At 33.1% G+C, this 19914-nt stretch overlaps 1 protein-coding gene across 1 annotated transcript in view; it reads left to right on the plus strand.

Moving 5' to 3' along the window:
* The first annotated feature begins 226 nt into the window (after positions 1–226).
* Positions 227–19914, plus strand: part of LOC125072945 (protein Skeletor, isoforms B/C) — a 45745-nt gene continuing 26057 nt past the window's right edge. Inside the window, exon 1 of the mRNA XM_047683582.1 lies at positions 227–672. Within this exon, the coding sequence (XP_047539538.1) occupies positions 603–672 (70 nt within the window). The 5' untranslated portion in view covers positions 227–602. The remainder of the gene's footprint in view (positions 673–19914) is intronic.

The raw sequence follows: 19914 nt of genomic DNA on the forward strand, positions 1-19914 counted from the left end.
TTTTTCAAAACCGTTCAGTAGTTTTAGAGTATATCGTTCATAAAAAAACAAGTAATTCCTATTTATGTTAGTATAGATTTGTTCTAGCTAAAGTGTATTCATGCAAGAAGGTTTTATATAAGAGAAGGGACAATTGCAAGGTCGCCTAGCTGACGCTACACACGTGAATGATGACCGAATACTTATAATAATATGTAAATACTCTTTCTATATTTTCCAGCTTAAACAAATTTCAATTATAATTATACCTAATATAATATTAAGTCATAAGTCTGATACGACAATAAATAGTGCTAAGGAATAATAAGTGGGAGATGTAACTGTTGTGAAACGTTTTTTTGCGGTCTAATGATGTAAGTAAATGATCAAAAGTGAAAGTGACAGTGCGCGTAACGAAGCGGCCGAGCGCGAACGCTCGTGCGACAACAGATAATACATCACGTCCCGGAAAAACACTGGACAAACCACAGATTAAAAATTCCCTCGGATCAAAATAGTTCAGCGAGGTTTTATAGCTGTCAAACGAGCATAGAGTCTGGAAGCAAGGAGGTTTAGTCCCGGAGGTTGTTATAACGTGCCAGTCCGCCCCCGGCGCTCGGCCAATGACGCCGCGGGAACCGCCCCCGTACGGCGCACTGCCGTACGTCTTCATACTCCTTATCCTGAATGCCGGTAAGTCAATTTTATTTGTCTATCGTTCAATGTGAACTCTCGATTCAATTTCTAACACCTTCGCGGCACAATTTGATCCAATATAACTCGGTGTGTGAACCATGAGCTCAGTTTAGTTCTATCAAAATTTTCGTTGATTTTGATCGAACTTACTATAGTTACTTATAGTTTTGCTGTCTTCAAATAAACTAATCAAAAATTGGGATTTTAGTAATTGTAATTTTTCTAGCATGATTATGTTTTTTTAAATAATTTTAAATGTTATATATTATTGAGATAAAAAAAAGAAAAACAAAATAATTATTTTTTTGTCTTTTAAGTAGTGTAATTTGTCCATTTGCCTTATAGCTATTGTTTGTCGGTTAAACATCAGGTCCCAGGTTCGAATCTTGGGTGCTGCCAGTATAAGTATTTGGGGTTTATCTAGAAATGCTTGGTAACATTGATGAATTAGGAGATTTGGCATTATTATACTCCTGTGCTTAGATGAGCACTTAAAGTCCCTGCCTTGCTATCAGCCCTGAAATTTGTTGGCTAGCGAATGGGCTCCCTGGTGTTAATGTTCACTAATACCTTTAACCATTTGCGCCGTAGAAAATTACCCATTCCTTAAAACACCAATGCAAACCTTGGGAACATAAATTATGTATCCCTTATACGTGGTGTTTGTGATGCTGAAGTGAAGTGAAGACTGTATAATATTATGATTAAATGTTCCCAATTCTGATCCTAGTAAATATTTATCGAATATTAAATCCGTTATTGTTAAAATGAAGTTATTTAATTAATAATTGCTTTCGATATGTTTTCGACGTTGACTTTTTGGTATCGACGGTGACATCGGGAGAGATAGTGAGTCCCTTAACTCTACTCAGATGTTGGAAGTTCTCTTAAGTCTTATGGGCACAAAATATGCAATCCTTCTGCTAGCCTGCTTGACCTGTTTTAGGACGTCGTTCGGACGTAAAGAGATCATCATTTTTTTCCGAATTAATTTAGCCGTTCGTTCTATGATCTTTGACATTGTCCCGGAAGGTGAGTTAAATAAACTCCAGCATAATCTTGGGAATCCACTCAAAGGCTTAGAAAGAGGAACGTCCAATGGTGCCTAGTGCCTCTTCACTCCTGTTAAGCCAACCCTGTGCTTGCTTAGGAGATGGGATATTGTCGGCTTCGGAAACGAGAGCAGAGAAAACTATATATAGCTCAGTAACAAATATCTTGTCTGCGCGATTCAAAAATTCTAATTATTTAATTAGCGCCATCTATCGGTAGTATAGTTTGTCACACGCAAGGAATAAAACCATTACAAGTTCAGTTGTGATGAAAGTCTTAATAGTCATTTAAAATGCCATGAAAATGAATTAATCTAATCTCTTCCAGAATATAGCTTGGGGTTGAATTAGGTATTCGTGGAATTGAGATAATTTAAAGTTCACTTAACGTTGGAGCCAGCGTATATCTGGATGAGCAGTTTGGTTTTATGGCTGCAACTATTTAGACTTCTGGCTATAATACTTACGAGATGTGCTGTCGAATAGATTCAATTAAATACTAAATTCTACAATGTTCATGTTTTAAAGATATATTTAGTTGAAAACGAAATGGAATAATCTTTATAAATGTCGTAATATTTTGTCTTTGCCAATTGATCAATTTAAATCGTTCGGCAAAAAAACTTAAATAATTAAAGCATATTACTCGACACCAGATTATATAGATGAAAAATAAAGTCTTGAATTAACGTACTTGTTGACTTTCAAGCAGGATATATTGTATAATTTTTTTTTTGTATTCAAATGACATAACTTTGTATTTCGAATGTTGGAAGTTAACTCAGTTTCTTGTGTTATATGCACTAAAAAAAAAACTTAATATTTTATTGCTAGACTTCTCACTTTATGGGCGGGTCGCTTTTACTTAAATATATTTAAAAGTGAACCACCAAAGTACCTTCTTCAACTTCTTCGGCTTCGCACTGATGCAATATAATAATAAATAAAACAAAATAATATAAATATAGTACAGCAATCTGGAATAATGTCGATTTATACCCGAAAATAACTTTTTGAAATAGGATTGTTAGAATAAAATAATAATAATCTACTTATTAATAAAAAAATATTATTATTATTATATTTATATTTTTACTTTTTCAATGCTCTCAATTATTAAAATTATCGAGGTTTTATTTTTCGTTTTTGCGGGATTTTGTCCAAACAAAAACGGTTAGGACTACCTAATCATTAGATAAGAATTTCCGAACAATTCTACATGTATTGAGTATGACTGCTATCTGTAATAAAGTAAAAGTGAGTTTGATAAAGTAAAAGTGAGTTTGATAAAGTAAAAGTGAGTTTGTTATTATTATTAGGTATTATTATGAAAATTGTATTTTTTTTTCACCAGTACTATGACACTAAGTTACAAATTTAAACATTTACAATTTAATTTTGTATTACAATAAACGTTTTAATAAAAGATAAGATTTTTAGTTGTCTATATCGAAATTAGTCTTTATGTCAGCCTGTGCGCGCGCATCCTAAAACATTACTCATATATTTATGTCATAACGCGTCAGAACAATAAAAAAAACTTTTGTGTCTTTGTTTTTCAATATAAAAGATTTTTGTAGACTAACCTTTTTATTTGTTTGTATTCGCGTTCGAAGCCGGGACGAGTAGCTTGTAAATATAATAATAACAGCATTTGCCTGTATGTCAAGGCGGTATAGATATATAAGTTTGACCTCGGATTATAACATAGTCCATACGATGTAGAAGTCAAGTTAAATTCATTTGATATATCAACGGAACAATGTAGAGTATAATTCTTTAAAGTAAAAAATCAACATTAACAGCCTGTAAATTTCCCACTGCTGGACTAAGGCCTCCTCTCCCTTTGTGGAGAAGGGTTGGAGCAAATTCCACAACGCTGCTCCAATGCGGGTTGGTTGGATATTTAAATGACACAATTTATAATATGTAATATACTCTAGGTATCTGTATATAGATTTAAGGAATAAAACGATCGCATCCTGGTTATTTCAAATAATCGTTAAGGCTTAGCCCTTTTCTATTCTAATACCACAACGATCTATTAAGGGTTCGATCGAAGTTGGATCGAGAACGTATTGTAACCATTATAAATTAGTGGGATTGTCCCCAGTTACGATTCAGCTGAAGTGTATTTTTGTAAGGAATACTCGAAGTTGCATCGGGATATAATCGGAACATACTCGGACGCATGATAAATAATATCATATGAATGTTAAAAAAATAATTAAATAATATTTTAATTAATAGCATTATAATATAGAAATTAATTATTATACACGGTTGATTTATCATGTAAAAAAAACTCACTAAGCTTTTTCGACGATCCTCAGTCCAGGATATTTTTTTTTCCGAACCGGCGAGTTCTTGCGTTCAATTTCAATAAGAAGAGTATAATACTTCTGTATTGAATAAAATATTAATTTAAATTTTGCGTTTGTCAAGTAAAATAATCTTTAATTTCGTTATAAATTTTAACGGTAATAAACGACATAATTTATATTTAGGAATTATATTTAAATAATATTTTTAAACAGATAAACTATAAATTGCTTTTTTTTTTATCAAGGTGGCCAAGACCACCTGCCGTTCATCCAGATATGAACGTATTTTATAATCTTAACCTTGTAATAGTTTAATAAAGCGTCGGAACAAATACATTATTCATATATATATATATACAAAATGTTAAGTTTTTCTCAAAAGAATAAGTCTTACATTTTCTTCTTTTGAGTTAAAATGTTTGTAGGTTATCCCGTATGATTTCACGATATTTTCCTTTAAAGTCCACCAGATGAGTTATATACGGATTGAGTTAATTAATTTGAAAAATCATTGGTGTTTGCCCGGATTTTAACTCGCTATCATCGGTTAAGATCCACGTAATGTTTCCATTCTACCAATTAAATACAATTAACAAATTTTTATTATGACATAAAATTCAGACGTTATCTCCATTGTTACAAAATTTAACTTTCTAAATGAAAGTACATATTATTTGGCAATCTTTCTAACATAACATTGTAATAAAAATATCTATCAATATATTATACGAAACTAGCTGAACCAGCGGCTTTACCCGCGCGAAATTTATAAAAGACACTTCCCCCTGCCAAATTTCAATTTTGTAGGTAGGTAGGTAGGTAGGTTTGTAGGTAGGTGTTACAGTTTCTGAGATTTCGTGATAAATCAGTGAGTGGTATTTCGCTTTTATATATGTATATATAGATTTATCACCAATGACGGCTTATATAGGGATGTATGACAGGCGTGCCAGCACATTTTATAAAAAAAAAGTTATACTTCAACTTCTAGAAATAGTAATCTGAACTAATATTATTAATGAGATAGTACCTACATATGTCTGTCTGTTGCTCTTTCATGTCCAAATCACGTAATACATTTTGAGGCAATTTGTCCTAAGAACGGATATAGGATGATTTTTTTATGTTTAAGAGGATGTTGGGGATACGAGTTCTTGAATCGTTTTCCTCATAAACTGAATTAATTTCACCGGTTCATCTACTAGAACCGGTGAAAATAATTTGTAATTGTATATTTTTTTTCTGTTTTAATTAAAAACAAAAATAAATACGGTTTTCCTCTCTTTTTTCAATCATTCTTTCTTTCAAAATTTGTGTATTGAACAGGAAGCGACTTAAATATAATTTACTAGTCGACACCCGCGGCTGCGCTCGCCTCTTGTTGGCAGTCAGGTACTACCAAATTTTTTCAAAATCGATTTAGCGGTTTGGGTGCGAAAATGCAACAGACAGACAGACAAAGTAACTATCGATACAATATTAGCGTAAATGAAAAATGTGTGCTAATTAGCTCATGTTATGATGACATTTGTCGATAAAGTAGACAAAAATGTACCTCTGTAGGCTTCCATGGAGTTTCCTCTCAAACAGCTAAAAGAAAATAACAGTGTTATGTTTAAGGATTAATAATATTCATATTTCAAACTCAAACTCAAACTCAAATTCCTTTATTCAATATAGAAGTATTACACTTTCTTATTGATTGTCAAGTTAAACACTACCACCGGTTCGGAAAAGAAAACACCCTGACCTGAGAAGAACCGGCGAAAGAAACTCAGCGGGACTTTTTTTTTTTTTTTACGTCAAATTAATTATATACATAATTATATATGAGTAGAAACAGCCAGGAGGCGATCGTTTCATTCCCAAGGTGTGCTATCAAACATAAACTCACTAATTGTATAGTAACCTTTCGCACACAAGCGTTCCTTAACAATTTTTTTAAATTTCGCAACAGAAGCATTTTGAACGCTTTCTGGGATCCTGTTGTAGAAGCGTATACATTGCCCCACAAAAGAGTTACTGACTCTATGCAGTCGAGTAACAGGAGTAACAAGATTGTGTTTGTTCCTTGTACCAACGTTATGAGAATCACATTTTCTCATAAAAACATTAATATTTTTCCGTACATACAAAACATTACAGAATATATATTGAGAAGCAACAGTCAATATCTTAATTTCTTTAAATTTATACCTCAAAGATTCCTTGGCTCCCAGGTTATAGATTGCGCGAATAGCCCTCTTCTGCAGCACAAATATAGTATGGATAGCGGCTGCGTTACCCCAAAGCATAATACCGTACGACATTATACTGTGAAAGTAACTGAAATAAACTAGGCGAGCCGTATCAACATCGGTAAATAATCTAATTTTTTTGACCGCAAATGCCGCAGAACTCAGTCTACCCGCCAATCCGTTTATATGGGGGAGCCACTGTAATTTGGCATCAAGAGTAAGGCCAAGAAATTCAGTTGTTTCAACTGGATCCATCGATTCCCCATTGATAAGTACATCGGGTTTTACATTTTGCACGTTTGGTGTGCTAAATTTTACAATTTTAGTTTTTTTATTATTCAGCCTAAGATTATTTACGCTAAACCAGTGTACTATATCAGACATAGCATTGTTTACATCGTCATACTGTACCTGTTTCCTATTAATTTTAAAAACCAAAGAGGTATCATCAGCAAACAATACTATATCATGTTTGTTCCCAACAAGAAAGGGCAAGTCATTAATATATATGAGGAATAGAAAAGGTCCAAGAATTGATCCTTGTGGGACCCCCATACCAACTAAGACCCCAGGAGACCTTGTCCCTTTAACGTCAACCCTCTGAATTCTATTGTTAAGATAAGAAGTCAGAAGGTCGAGTGCACATTCTCTAATTCCATAGTGATATAGTTTCCTGACCAGAGTTTCATGTTGAACACAATCAAAGGCTTTGGATAAGTCGCAGAAAATCCCTAAGGCATCCTGCGACCTCTCCCAGGCTTCATAGATATTTCTTATTAGTTCGATACCTGCGTCGGTAGTCGAGCGACCCCTCGTAAATCCAAATTGTTTTCTATGAAGCAGATTGTATCTATTGAAATATGCTAATAATTGATTTAAAATAATTTTTTCAAATATTTTGCTGAGGGTTGGTAGTATCGAGATTGGCCTATAATTGTTAGGATCTGAAGAGCTACCAGATTTAAATATTGGAATGACTTTACTATGTTTCATCAGGTCAGGAAATACACCACGTTGAACACAATCATTGAATATTATCGCAAGATAAGGTGCAATTAGATCAATAATTGAATTAATCACCTTTACAGAAATACCCCATAGATCAGCAGTTTTCTTAATGTCTAATGACCTAAATGTACAAATTATGTCATTGGTGTTTACAGGGGTAAAATTAAATTTTGATTTGCATTCACGTACATTTTCTTTCATTAATGATTCGGCAACTGCTGGAGAAGAAATAAGTAACTTAGTTGTAGAAACTGGTATGTCAGCAAAAAATTGTTCAAAAACTGAAGCAACTTCCCGTTCACTATTTATGACTTTATTATTATAATTTAAGTTCAATTCGGAGCTGCGACTGCCACCTCTACCAGTTTCACAATTAATAATTTTCCAAGTCATTTTTATTTTGTCATGTGCATTCTTAATTCTATTTTTTATAGTTAAAGACTTTGCCAAAAAGCACACTTTTCTAAATAATTTTGAATAGTTACTTACATAGTTGGCAAAAGTGGCACTGTGATTGTACGTCCTTTCATTGTAAAGCTCGTACATTCGTTGCCTACTTTTATGAATTCCAATAGTAGCCCAATCATTGAATTTTAAAAAGTTTTTTGTATTAACTGTTTTAGAAGTGAATATTGCATCAAACTTGTTTCTAATTAATTTAAATAGATTATTATACAAAGCATTGGGGTTATCACTAAAAGATAAGTGTGGTAGATTAGCCAAAATATTACTTCTAAACTTCTCAATACGACTAGTGGTCAAAGGAACAAACATTATTTTTTCGGAATTGCTTATTTTTTTAACATGGAAGTTAAATAAAGCTTGTTGTCCACAATGATCTGAATTTAGTTTATTAATTATAATTTTATTTTGTGGAATATGGGTTGCAAATATGTTATCTATGCAAGTTGCTGTGGAATCTGTTATTCTAGTTGGTTCTAAGAACAGATTTACCAGATTATATGAACTTAACAATGATCTGAATCTAATACTTGTGGTTGTATTATGCAGTAAATTTATATTAAAATCTCCACATACAATAATTTCTTTATTAGATTCAGATAATTTCGATAAAACATTTTCCAGTACATTTTCAAACAATTCATATAATCCACTAGGGGGCCTGTATACGCATACAACAATGACACGCTCAAGCTCTGCACAGGCTATTTCTATAGTTTGCTCAATAGAAAGGCTCACAATATCTTTACGTTCCTTAAATTTAAAATTTTTACTCATAAGTATTAAAGAGCCACCGCGTATAGCTTTATTCCTACTGAACAAACTAGCCATCTGGTGCCCACTAAAGTTAAACATGACCTGATAATTCAGAAGCCAATGTTCGGTTAAACACATAATATCAATATCATTACAGGTTAAAAATAATTCAATTTCTAGGTCCTTCCCTAACATTCCTTGAATATTTTGGTGCACCAGGTTTACAATTTTATTATTAGCTATTTTCTTTTTTTTTTTATTGGCTTCTATGGAAACTATACTATTGGTGCCAGAGACTACCTCTATTGTCTTAGAATTTAATTTAAATTATTTGGAACATGTTCCAAAATGTATGGTCTTGTGTTATACTGCTCAATAGAAGCAGTTGTCTGGTCAACCAAACAATTGGTTGATTTTGTAAGAATAAAATATGATAGCATGCTTGCTATCTGTCTCTTATAAAAATTGGATAGGTGACACCTATCACATGTCAATAAACATAAATTATTATTAATTATATTATTGATATCAATTAATTCTATTTTATTATTGATGTCATTTTTTGATACATAATTACAATTGGTCATTATATGTTACATATTATTTAATTTAAACCTAATTGCATTTTCCTGTGGCATTTCTTTAATATAAGGAAATGTGAACATTAATATTCTTTCTACATTTAAATTTAATAATTTAGAGTAATAATTATCAAGAATTTTTTTGTTCACATTTCCCCTTCTCCCAACTAATATGATTAGTGTAGTAGAAGGACAATGAGTACAGTTCAAAATACTATTCATTACATGTGAATAACTTGCACCTGGCATACTATAATTTGTTACTAATTGTCCCTTACACATGTCATTGAGCAAAACACCCATATCTCTTCCCATTCCATCACTATAAATTTTAGTACATTTAAAATTTACTTTCCAAATATGCTTCCAAGCATGTGCGGGGACGACAAAACCCCGAGGGATCAAGATTGTAGAATTTTATACCGCTATGTTTCCCTTGAGTCTTTCAATTTTAAGAAAAGCTATTAATATTTAAACCCAAAAGATATAAATATCTCATATATATGGTTTCCAAGGGATAGTCTTAAGTATTTCCGTATTCACTTTTAGTCCTGGTCCTAGAAGGACATTAAGATTCATTCAGATTAACAGTAAAATTCCACAGTTAAGAAAAATATAGAACAAATTCATGGTGAAAAATAATTTTCAAAAGTAAAGCCTTCGTATATTAAATTGCATGTGTGCTGATGACTATTAAATTTTCCGTCATCTGGAGCCAATCCTGGGTATAGAATTTTATATTTTTTTATATGAAATAGTTGGACGAGCAAATGGGTCACTGGAGGGTAAGTGAACACCACAGGCCTTATTCATTGGCTCTGTATGAAATAGTAACCATTCCTTATATCGCCAATGTGCCATTAACCTTGAGAACTAAGATGTTTCCTTGAGCCTATAGTTACACACTCAACCTTCAATAGGGACACAACAATAAATATTACAGTTTAGCGGTGGAATTTTGATGAAAGGGTTATTTATAACACTGTCTAAATAGCTGTGTGTCAATATCTCATCGTCAGCGATCTGCTTAATCTTCTCAGCCGCACCTCGCTTTCATCTGATGCTATAATTACAAAATGAACAAGTAAATCAGCAGATTTGACCAGAAACAAACTAAGAAGCTTGTAATAAAACAAGTGAGGCGACTGCAAAGATTGCGTACCCAATATCGGCCAGATTGAACGTTTCGCTTAGTCGTGTAAGAAATATGTCCAATCCCTTAAACCGAGTTCACACGAGTACATTTTAGTCGATCATTCGAATCAAAATCGAAGCGATTTGAAACGTCAGAATATATTTTCATGCAAACTGTCACGGATAAAATACTAACCGTTGTCGAAACGAATAAATAACAATTCTTTTTTCGTTATTTTTGAAGTTATACTTCTTGTGACGAGTTATGGAAAATATATGTGAGTGTGTTTTTCTAGGTGCTCGCACTGGGTGACCTGTAAACTACGTGATGAAGTTTTTCACTAAACCCAAATAGACAACTTCACGCTCTTATTTTAAAATGATTATTTAAAAATAATAATAATTTTATAATTTGTAAGTAAATAGTAATGTTGAATGAAGAAGAAATTACATTTATCATAATAATAATAATAATTTTGTTGTGCAGCAATATATTTTTCCAACTTAAATTGAAACTTGAGAACCGAACCGGCTATTGAAAAACATATTGATTTTTAGAGCCACGCTTACGAGATTGCTAAACAAAGCAATCTCGTTGTTTGACCAGTAAATATTAACATCGCACAATTTACGTAAACATCATAACCATTGCGGTCAATCAGGTGTCATTATTTCAGAAGATTTAGTGTGAATCTAAGGTATCTTAATTTCTAGATGTTTTAATTTTTTAAGGTGATAACTTCTTACGATAACCGCTTCGTTACGTAACGCGTTACGTCGCCACTCTGTCTGGCTTCTCGTTCTATTATGAATTCAATTTAAATTAGTTTAAGGTAGTAGTTCTGTCGAGCGTCCCGAGACGCACACGTTTTTTTTTTTTACTTACGATGGTCGACGTCTGGAGCGTAACATCTTAGGCACCAAAGTTGGTAGATGATGTAAGCGATGGTTATATTGATTTTCTAATTTTTAGAGCATTGGTGATCAATTACCACAAGGTGACGCATTTGTCAGTCTGCCCACCAATTGGTTACGTATTGTTACTCCGTTTTGTGTATGTACGTCGAGCTGATTAAGAAGTCGGTTGTGCGGCATTGCGTCTGATCGATTAATGATGGTGATTCTAGTCGCTTTAACACGAGTAAATAATGAGTGACATAAACACACACTGACACAGTGGCGTAGCTATCGTAAGGCCAGGTGGTGCAGTGCACCAGGGCCCCGGAGCTCAGGGGGCCCTCTAACCTAAGCTTTGAATAGAGATGACATATGGATTTAGCCTACTAATGTTCGTCTCAATGTATCCTGTATCCTATTTTTATTCCTATCTATAATTTTGAAGCGCAATATAAGTTAAAGAGGGGGTGAGGGCCCGTTTCTTTTTCTATGCACCGGGGCCCTTGTCCACCTAGCTACGCCACTGCACACACACACACATTCGTACACTATAATGTAACTAATTATATAAATGCGAGAACTTAGGGATGGATGTTAGTTAGTCAATCACGCCAGAACAGCTGAATAGATCTGATTGAATTTTGGCACAGAGATATATTAGCTTGGAATAGCACACAGGCTTTTACCCCGAAATGATATAACTAACACCTCCCCCTCTCACATGCGGACGAAATCGCATGCATTAACTAGTTTGGTATATTTATACCTGATGTTAATAATAATATTGATACTGTTGTTATGTTATGAAAAAAGATTCTTAACTAGAAAATATCTCTTTTATTTTCTAGATAAGAATATAACGACAAATAGGTACACGTGTCTTAAATAATTATTAATAACTAACTATTATCCGCTTGCCTCGCTGGACGTTTTAAAATTTATTTAAAATTAGTTATTTATAATAATAATTATTATTATTATTATAAATGGAAGCCATACTTTTTTATTTTGAATATATTTGTTGAACATATAAGATCATAGAACAAAGAGTCATGAAACGATTACTTACGACGAAATTCGATAAAAAATTGAGTGTACAGACAGACCACAGATTTATATAGTATTATAGGAAGCCGAGATGGCCCAGTGATTAGAACGCGTGCATCTTAATAGATGATTTAAAGTTCAAGCCCACTGAATTTTCATGTGCTTAATTTGTGTTTATAATTCATCTCGTGCTCGGCGGTGAAGGAAAACATCGTGAGGAAACCTGCATGTGTCTAATTTCAACGAAATTCTGCCACATGTGTATTCCACCAACCCGCATTGGAGTTGAGTGGTGGAATATGCTCCTAACCTTCTCCTCAAAGGGAGAGGAGGCCTTAGCCCAGCAGTGGGAAATTTACAGGCTGCTAATGTAATGTAAAAATGTGATATATATAGATAAATAATCATTATATATCGTTAGAAAACATACTTCAATATTTGAAAATGGAATAATCGTTTGTTATGAAATATATAAAACCTTTACCTATTTCCTGCTCGTTGTCGGTTTAAAATACAAAATAGACATTACCGTATAACGTCTGGGTGTTACAATGGGCGATGTATAAACGCACCCGGGGGAACGGAGTGCTTTACTAAGATTAGGGGATTAAGCCCCTCGCGATCTGCTTAGTTGAAATATATGAAACAGCTCGCTAAAAATCAATTAGTTCGTAGCGAGGGATCGCTTTGTTTCAACATTTAAGAGCTTTTGATATTAAAGATTTAATTCTTCTGCATGTGAAAAGTATTTCCGATTTTTTTTTATACGTTTTGAAGCAATCAAGTTTTTTCCAAATTATTTTTATTTTTAATGTAACGAATTCGTTTTGTTTCTCGTAATGATACTATTTATTATAGAAAGATTTAAGTCAGTTAAAATGCATTGATTGCTAAAGATATAACTCCTGTCGAAAATCAGTGGTTTTTTTCCAGCTTTTGGCTTACAGTGAATATATTTATATATTGATTTGAAAGGTTGGACATAGTATCATACTTAAGGCGTGTTATCATCTCAAATATTATTAGTGTTGGAATATTATTTACCATAAATAGATTCCTTAAGCTATTTTTTTAAATTGGAAATTGCTGAGTTTTCTATGACATCATAATTTAAATAAAAAAAATCAATCAAAATCAAAATATACTTTATTAGAGTATAATTGCCTACGATTATATGATACGATACGAATCGTCATTTTACAGAACTATATAAGCTACCATCGGTTCGGAATGTAGATTCTACCAAGAAGAACCGGCAAGAAACTCAGCAGTTAATCTTTTCCAATATTTGAAATAAATTATGTTAGTTAAAAACAATTATATCCTGCCTGAGAGTTAACAAGTATTCACTTCACGCTTTTTTAAAATTATATTGAAGTTTTTCGTCGTTGATTACATTGACACAATAAACTTTTATATCTACCGTGTTTTTTTTTATTTTCTAAATTCCTCAGTATACTGATCATAGATATCAGATACTATAGTATTTTATCCTTGTTATGTCTTAATTTCAATTACATATACAAATTATTTTACAAATATGTACTAATACTTTAGTTTGGCTTATATTTTTGAAGGTCAATATTGTTATCGCCTTTAAATTCTTAATATCACTTCGAATGTTACCTATATCAATTGGTAATTTTAAGTGTTTAATGATATGTTGATGGTGTAACTATTTCAATAAAAAAAAAGATATTGCTCTTGACACGTGGAAGATATAAACACAATAAATATTAACGTCATGTAATAATCATGAATATCGACGAATTCTAACGCCAAACTCTTACCTACATAATCCTGTACAAGAAGAGAGAATTCATCACGTTTAACGTGTAAATAAACCCGTATAAACTATTAAAATACCGAGAAAATAATTAAAAAATGAAATTTGCGTATAAATAATCGACTGATAATAATCGTATTCTATAACAAAAGGTGTTTTTATTAAATATTCAACATTACAATGTTATCTCGTTCATCTCGAGCAAACCCTGGAGCCGCGTCAGGTGAAACGCATCCCCTAGCCATTGTTCCCACCCCTCCGTCCTCTTCGCTGAGCACACCATAGTAACCCTCCGTGAACTGATAATGTTTCCCCGGGTTCGTTTGAATGTTTCTTAAAAGTATTAGTTTTTTATTGTGATTGAATAAGAACAATCGATTTATTTTTAAGACTTTATTGTGTGTGACTACTAAATTACTTTACTTGGTGCAAACGCATCTTAATAGGTACTACCCACTTAAAATCTATTCCACAGCGAAACAGTATTACTTAGTAATGTAGTATTGTTGGCTGAGCCATTGTAACTACAAGCACAAAAGACATTATGTCTTAGTTCCCAGGGTTGTTAGGGCATTGGCGATGTAAGAAATTGATAGTTTTTGCGGCGTAAATATCTGTAGGCGGTGGTGACCACTTACCATCAGGTGGCCTTGCTAAGTATCGTATCTTAGAATAAGCTACGAATACATTAATCATGAAACTCGTAAAGTTCGATATAAATCATAGAAACTTTTTATTTTCCAACATTTCCAAAACAAAACGACTCGGCGAAATCTCCAACATTATGTTAATGACGCATCATCCAGTTCGCACAAGACGGATAGACTGAGGGTGCATATTCAGTGATTCAGTTAGGAAACTGATTTTGTGGGTCGAAAATTCCCTCTTGAGATTCCTCTCGATTTTACCTCACTTTAGATAGACTGGCTATTTATTGCCGTGACACCTCATAACAAATATAAAAGCTCTAATGTTAACTGAAATGTCATGAAATTGGGCAGTCTATACACATTTGATATTTACTCCAAAACTCTCTGAAAACTATGACATATTTTTACTTACCAATCAGGTCAAAGCCCTATAGAGAGAGACAGCTTGGAGCTTATTCAACGCTGCTCGTAATTAAAAATTTTTGACATCACCACCGAGCAATGAATTATGACCACAAATCCAGCACATGAAAATTCCCCCTTATCTCGGTTTGAACTCGCAATTTTAATTAAGATACACGTCTCTTAACCATTGGACCATCACGGTTCTAATACAGAAATGAGCTACCATTTAAGTTCCGTATATTTTTTATTTAAAAGCTCTTATCATTGTACGTATTCTCATCGACACGGTACCCAAGTCATTTGTGCCAAGGAACTAAGAGCTTTTAGTTCAAGATGAAAGAATAATCGATACATCGCGAAATGCACAAATAGCAGGTAGCGTAGACTCTCAGATTATTACGTAATATAACATAAAACAACAGCCAGCTAATATTGTCCAGCAGTGGGACAATGACCTCTTCTAATGCCACCCTTAAGAAAGTTCGGTGATCCTTTTGCCAAGCTACGTGTGGTCAATGGTACAATTTCGGTTGAATATCATCTGACTTTTTAACAATTTTTTTTTTAATTTATACTATAAATATAAAACGTCAATAGAGAACAGGTTTAAGGGTCGCTTAGCGACTTAAAAAGTCACAGGATCGATCCTGACCCCTTAGGCTACTGTCGTCCCCACTCCTGTTACAAGTTTAAAGCTTAAATGAGTTACCCCAAATAGGAATATTAGTACTTTTTAGCGAAGCATTGCTATTTTTCTCTTTTAAAATAAACAAGGACAATTATGTATGATATAGTAAGTGTTCATGTCCCTGGATTGATATTGGCACTTTAAGAGATATTAACAAAATCAAAATGCATATACTTTATTCAAGCAGGCTTTTACAAGCACTTATGAATCGTCATTTTGCAAACTATATTAAGTGCTACCACCGCACCGGTTCGGAATGTAGATTCTAGAAGAAGAACTGGCAAGAAACACAGTAGTTACTTTTATTCAACATTTAAAAATACAGTCATGTTCTGTTCTATTTCTGATATGCCTTCTTTGTCAATGTATTTTTGCCAAATGATTTGAGTTTATAAACGACAAATAATTTGTTCCATTCCTTGCAATACGAATGCATTACTTTGGCAGCGAATATGTTATATCCTTCGTATCTTTAGCTACACTGGCCTATCTAACTTCAATACAACAATACTATATGCTGCTGTTTTGAGGTAGAATATCTAATTAAATTATAAACTCATGCTAATTTCCTTACTACGTCATTATTCACCGCTGCGCGATACTAACATGAGTAATGCGCTTGAAAACTCAATGGGGCTCGGTCGGAACTGAACCCACAAAATCTTCAGTTAAGATCGACATGTTCTATTTATTTAAATATCTAAGCGTGTTATGTATTATATGAAAACAATATTAAGTATTCATATAGTAATATATACATAGTATATATATAGTATTATATTTAGTATTCTTGTGGAAATTAATGCTGAAAGTATAATTCAAATTAATCGATAGATTTTTTTAATTTTAATGCTTTTTATACAAATTATATTAATCATTCATAATAAAAGACTAGTTGAACTTGCGCGAATTTTATTATTTAAAACTTTACCTATAGCACACAAACTATGAAGGCTGAATTAAAAAAAGTAGCCTGTGTCCTTCCATGGGAGTCAAATAATTCCATACCAAATTTTATCTCAACTTAAGCGTGAAGAGATAATATATAATATTAGTAAAGATAAGTTACAATGGCGTTACGACTGTTACAAAGGTGAAACTTGAACTAAAACTATGGGTATAAAATACACTTACAGTTCTTATGTAAGTTAGAAATAAAATTCACGAAGCGTTTACGTTCGATGAATGAAAATAGCTAAGAAACAACAATAACTTTAGAATGTCACTGACGCCATTTTGAACGTTCGCTTATTAAAAATGTTGCTATAGTGAAAAATTCTTATGTTTGACACATTATTTGCTTGGCAATAATTTTGATCCGCCATCTTGTTTAAATGAAGAAAAACTATTAATTAAGATAAATATCATCACCTAAAAGGATTTCAAATTGGTTTTCCAATTATATTTTCCGACGTTGTTAACGCTATCCCCTGCCTTTATGATAATGACGCCCATCCTGTTGCCGAAGATGTATTGCCGAGCGGCACAGAGGGTGCATATTCAGTGATTTTGTTCGGATGTTGATTTGATGGACCGATGCCTCTTGGCATTATCCTTATATTAGTTAAGTAGCCCCCTTTTTAGGAAGGGTGTTTTCAAATATTATCAGCACTTATTGTATTATAATTTTGCGTCGTTATTAACTTACTTATAACTGTATAGAATGAACCTAAGTAAGTAAGAGGCTGATAACGTCTCTCTGCTGTGCAAAGGCGTCCCCTCCTTTTTGAGGAGACGGTTTTGGTTACTCCTTCGCGCTGTTCCAATGCGGATTGAGAATTGTAAGATTTTAATCCATCACGTTTTTGTTGACCGCCGAGCACAAGATGCATTATAAATAGGAATAAACACATGAATTCAGCTTGCTCTAGTTTGGAACTCAGAATCATCAATTTAGATTCACGTCTTGTAAGCACTGGGCCATCGCGGCTGGCCCGTACGATCGTATACATCCTATATTAGCCTCTTCTACATTGTGGTTATAGACGAGGTTTCAGACTCCGTTGTCCAGGGTTCAAATTACTGCGAGGGTAATGAAAAGCTATTGGAATAACGGATAGTAAATTCTTGCTGAAAGTTTACATACGTTTAAGCACTCACTGGTACATTTGCACAAAAGATCTCTTATAGACTGACCAACATTGGGTCGTAAGGACTTTAATAAACAAGCACTGCATGTGATGACATTTGCGTGAAAATTTGGAATATTAATTTTAAAGTGCCTCCTTAAACAACTACACTTCCAAAATGAAAAACCTTTTCATTGGTTAAAAAAATAAAAAAAAAATATTCTTCATTCGAATCTTTGAAATAATCGAACTTTTGAATCGTCATATTATACGTTACAGTATAAAATTAAATGGAAATTTCCTTTAGAATGTCGTCTACCGAAAAAAAACGAGCGACATACTCAGTAGTTACTCTTTTACGCCACTTAAATGACCTAGATATTATGTTAATTAACACTTAATCTTGCATGAAAATCAAAATAGACAAAACTCCACACTTTTTGACCATCTAATTAAACTTTAATCGAGTAAATATCCTTATTTATCAATGTCTTTCGACATAAGATTTGCATTCATTAACAAGACAAGTTAAAGTTATTTAATATCACGTAACATAATTCTCTATAACTCGTCTTAAAAGCCTCATCCCAATGAGCATCGATCAAGAACCCATGACCCTTGTCAAAGTATAAAAGGATTATGTAGTAACATAATATGTTATATGTTACAGTAGAAATTGTATAGTATTTATATAGTTTTAAATATGTTTAGGAAGTTTTTGCCTTCTTTTCGAATTCGACTATAGTAACATCAAGCTCTAAACGCTAGCTTGAACATTCATAAAGAACGTTCTGTAGAGCGATTCTGTAATAAGAAACTCGAAACTCATCACAGATCACGAGCGTGAAATGTGAAATCAAATCAAATTCCCTTATTCAACATCAATAAGCATTACACTTGGTTATTGATAGTCAAATGAAACACTAACACCGGTTCGGAAAGAAAGTACCCTGACCTGAGAAGAACCGGCGAAAGAAACTCAGCGAGTCTTTCTTATTTTGTTTTGTATTGTTGTCAGAATCATTATAAAATTTACAAAAGACACGTTTTAATATGGCATATATATGTGGTATGTAAGATGGAAAGAAACCAAGAAATATCTACAATTTGTATTTATTGGTTAGATTTTACAAAAGACTACGTTACACTTAAATACGTCGTGCCGCTGTCGTCTCTCCTTCCTCTCCATCTCTCTTACACCTTCGTAATTCTCTCTCATGCTGTCTCTGTCATCACTACAGTATTATACATATATATATTTGTATTGTATAGTGATAATGGAGTCCAAACGCGATGACGGCAAGTATAGTCAATAAGAATGAACTGCACACAAAGAAAGGAACACGTGTAGTACAAAATATCACCATTAGTCGGTTGTCAACATTTTACAAGTGAGATACGAAGTGAATTATTATAAAATTGCACTGCAAATTCCTAACTTATAACAGTAAAACCCATCAAAAGCTACCGAATAAAAATAAAAAAAATGACAAAGGGGAAAAAGGTACTGCACTGATTTTTCTTTGCATTTTTATATATAGATACTTATGTATATAATTTTTATATAATAAGTAAATAGATATGACTCATAATTGCTCAATAATTAAAAATAACATATTCAACTGATAAAACGGAAATAAAATAACAAAACGACATGCATTATCGCAAATATAAATTCATTGTAATGTTTATTATTTATTTATTTGATTAACTTAAATACGAGTGGGTGGTTTCAAGCGAAACGAGCCTAAAAAAGAGCACTCACTAGCAAATTTAATTGGTTACTACCTATACTAATATTATTAAGGAGAAAGTCAGTCTGTCTGTCTATCTGTTATTCTTTACTTAACCGAATTTGTTGAAATTTTGTATGACATTTTGCTAAGATACTATGCTTTACTTGGTGGGGCTTTGTGCAAACCCGTATGAGTAGGTACCAGCCACTCACCAGATATTCTGCCGCCAAGCAGCGATACTTGGTATTGTTGTGTTCCGGTTTGAAGGGTGAGGAGCCAGTGTAACTACATACACAAGGAACATCATGATAACATCTTAGTTCCCAAGGTTGGTGGCAAATTGGCGAACTAAAGGATGGTGACCACTTAACATCAGTTGGCACATTGCGCTAAACTATGAAATAAAA

This window comes from Vanessa atalanta, chromosome 23 (genome assembly GCF_905147765.1).
Source record: "Vanessa atalanta chromosome 23, ilVanAtal1.2, whole genome shotgun sequence".
Lineage (NCBI taxonomy): Eukaryota > Metazoa > Arthropoda > Insecta > Lepidoptera > Nymphalidae > Vanessa > Vanessa atalanta.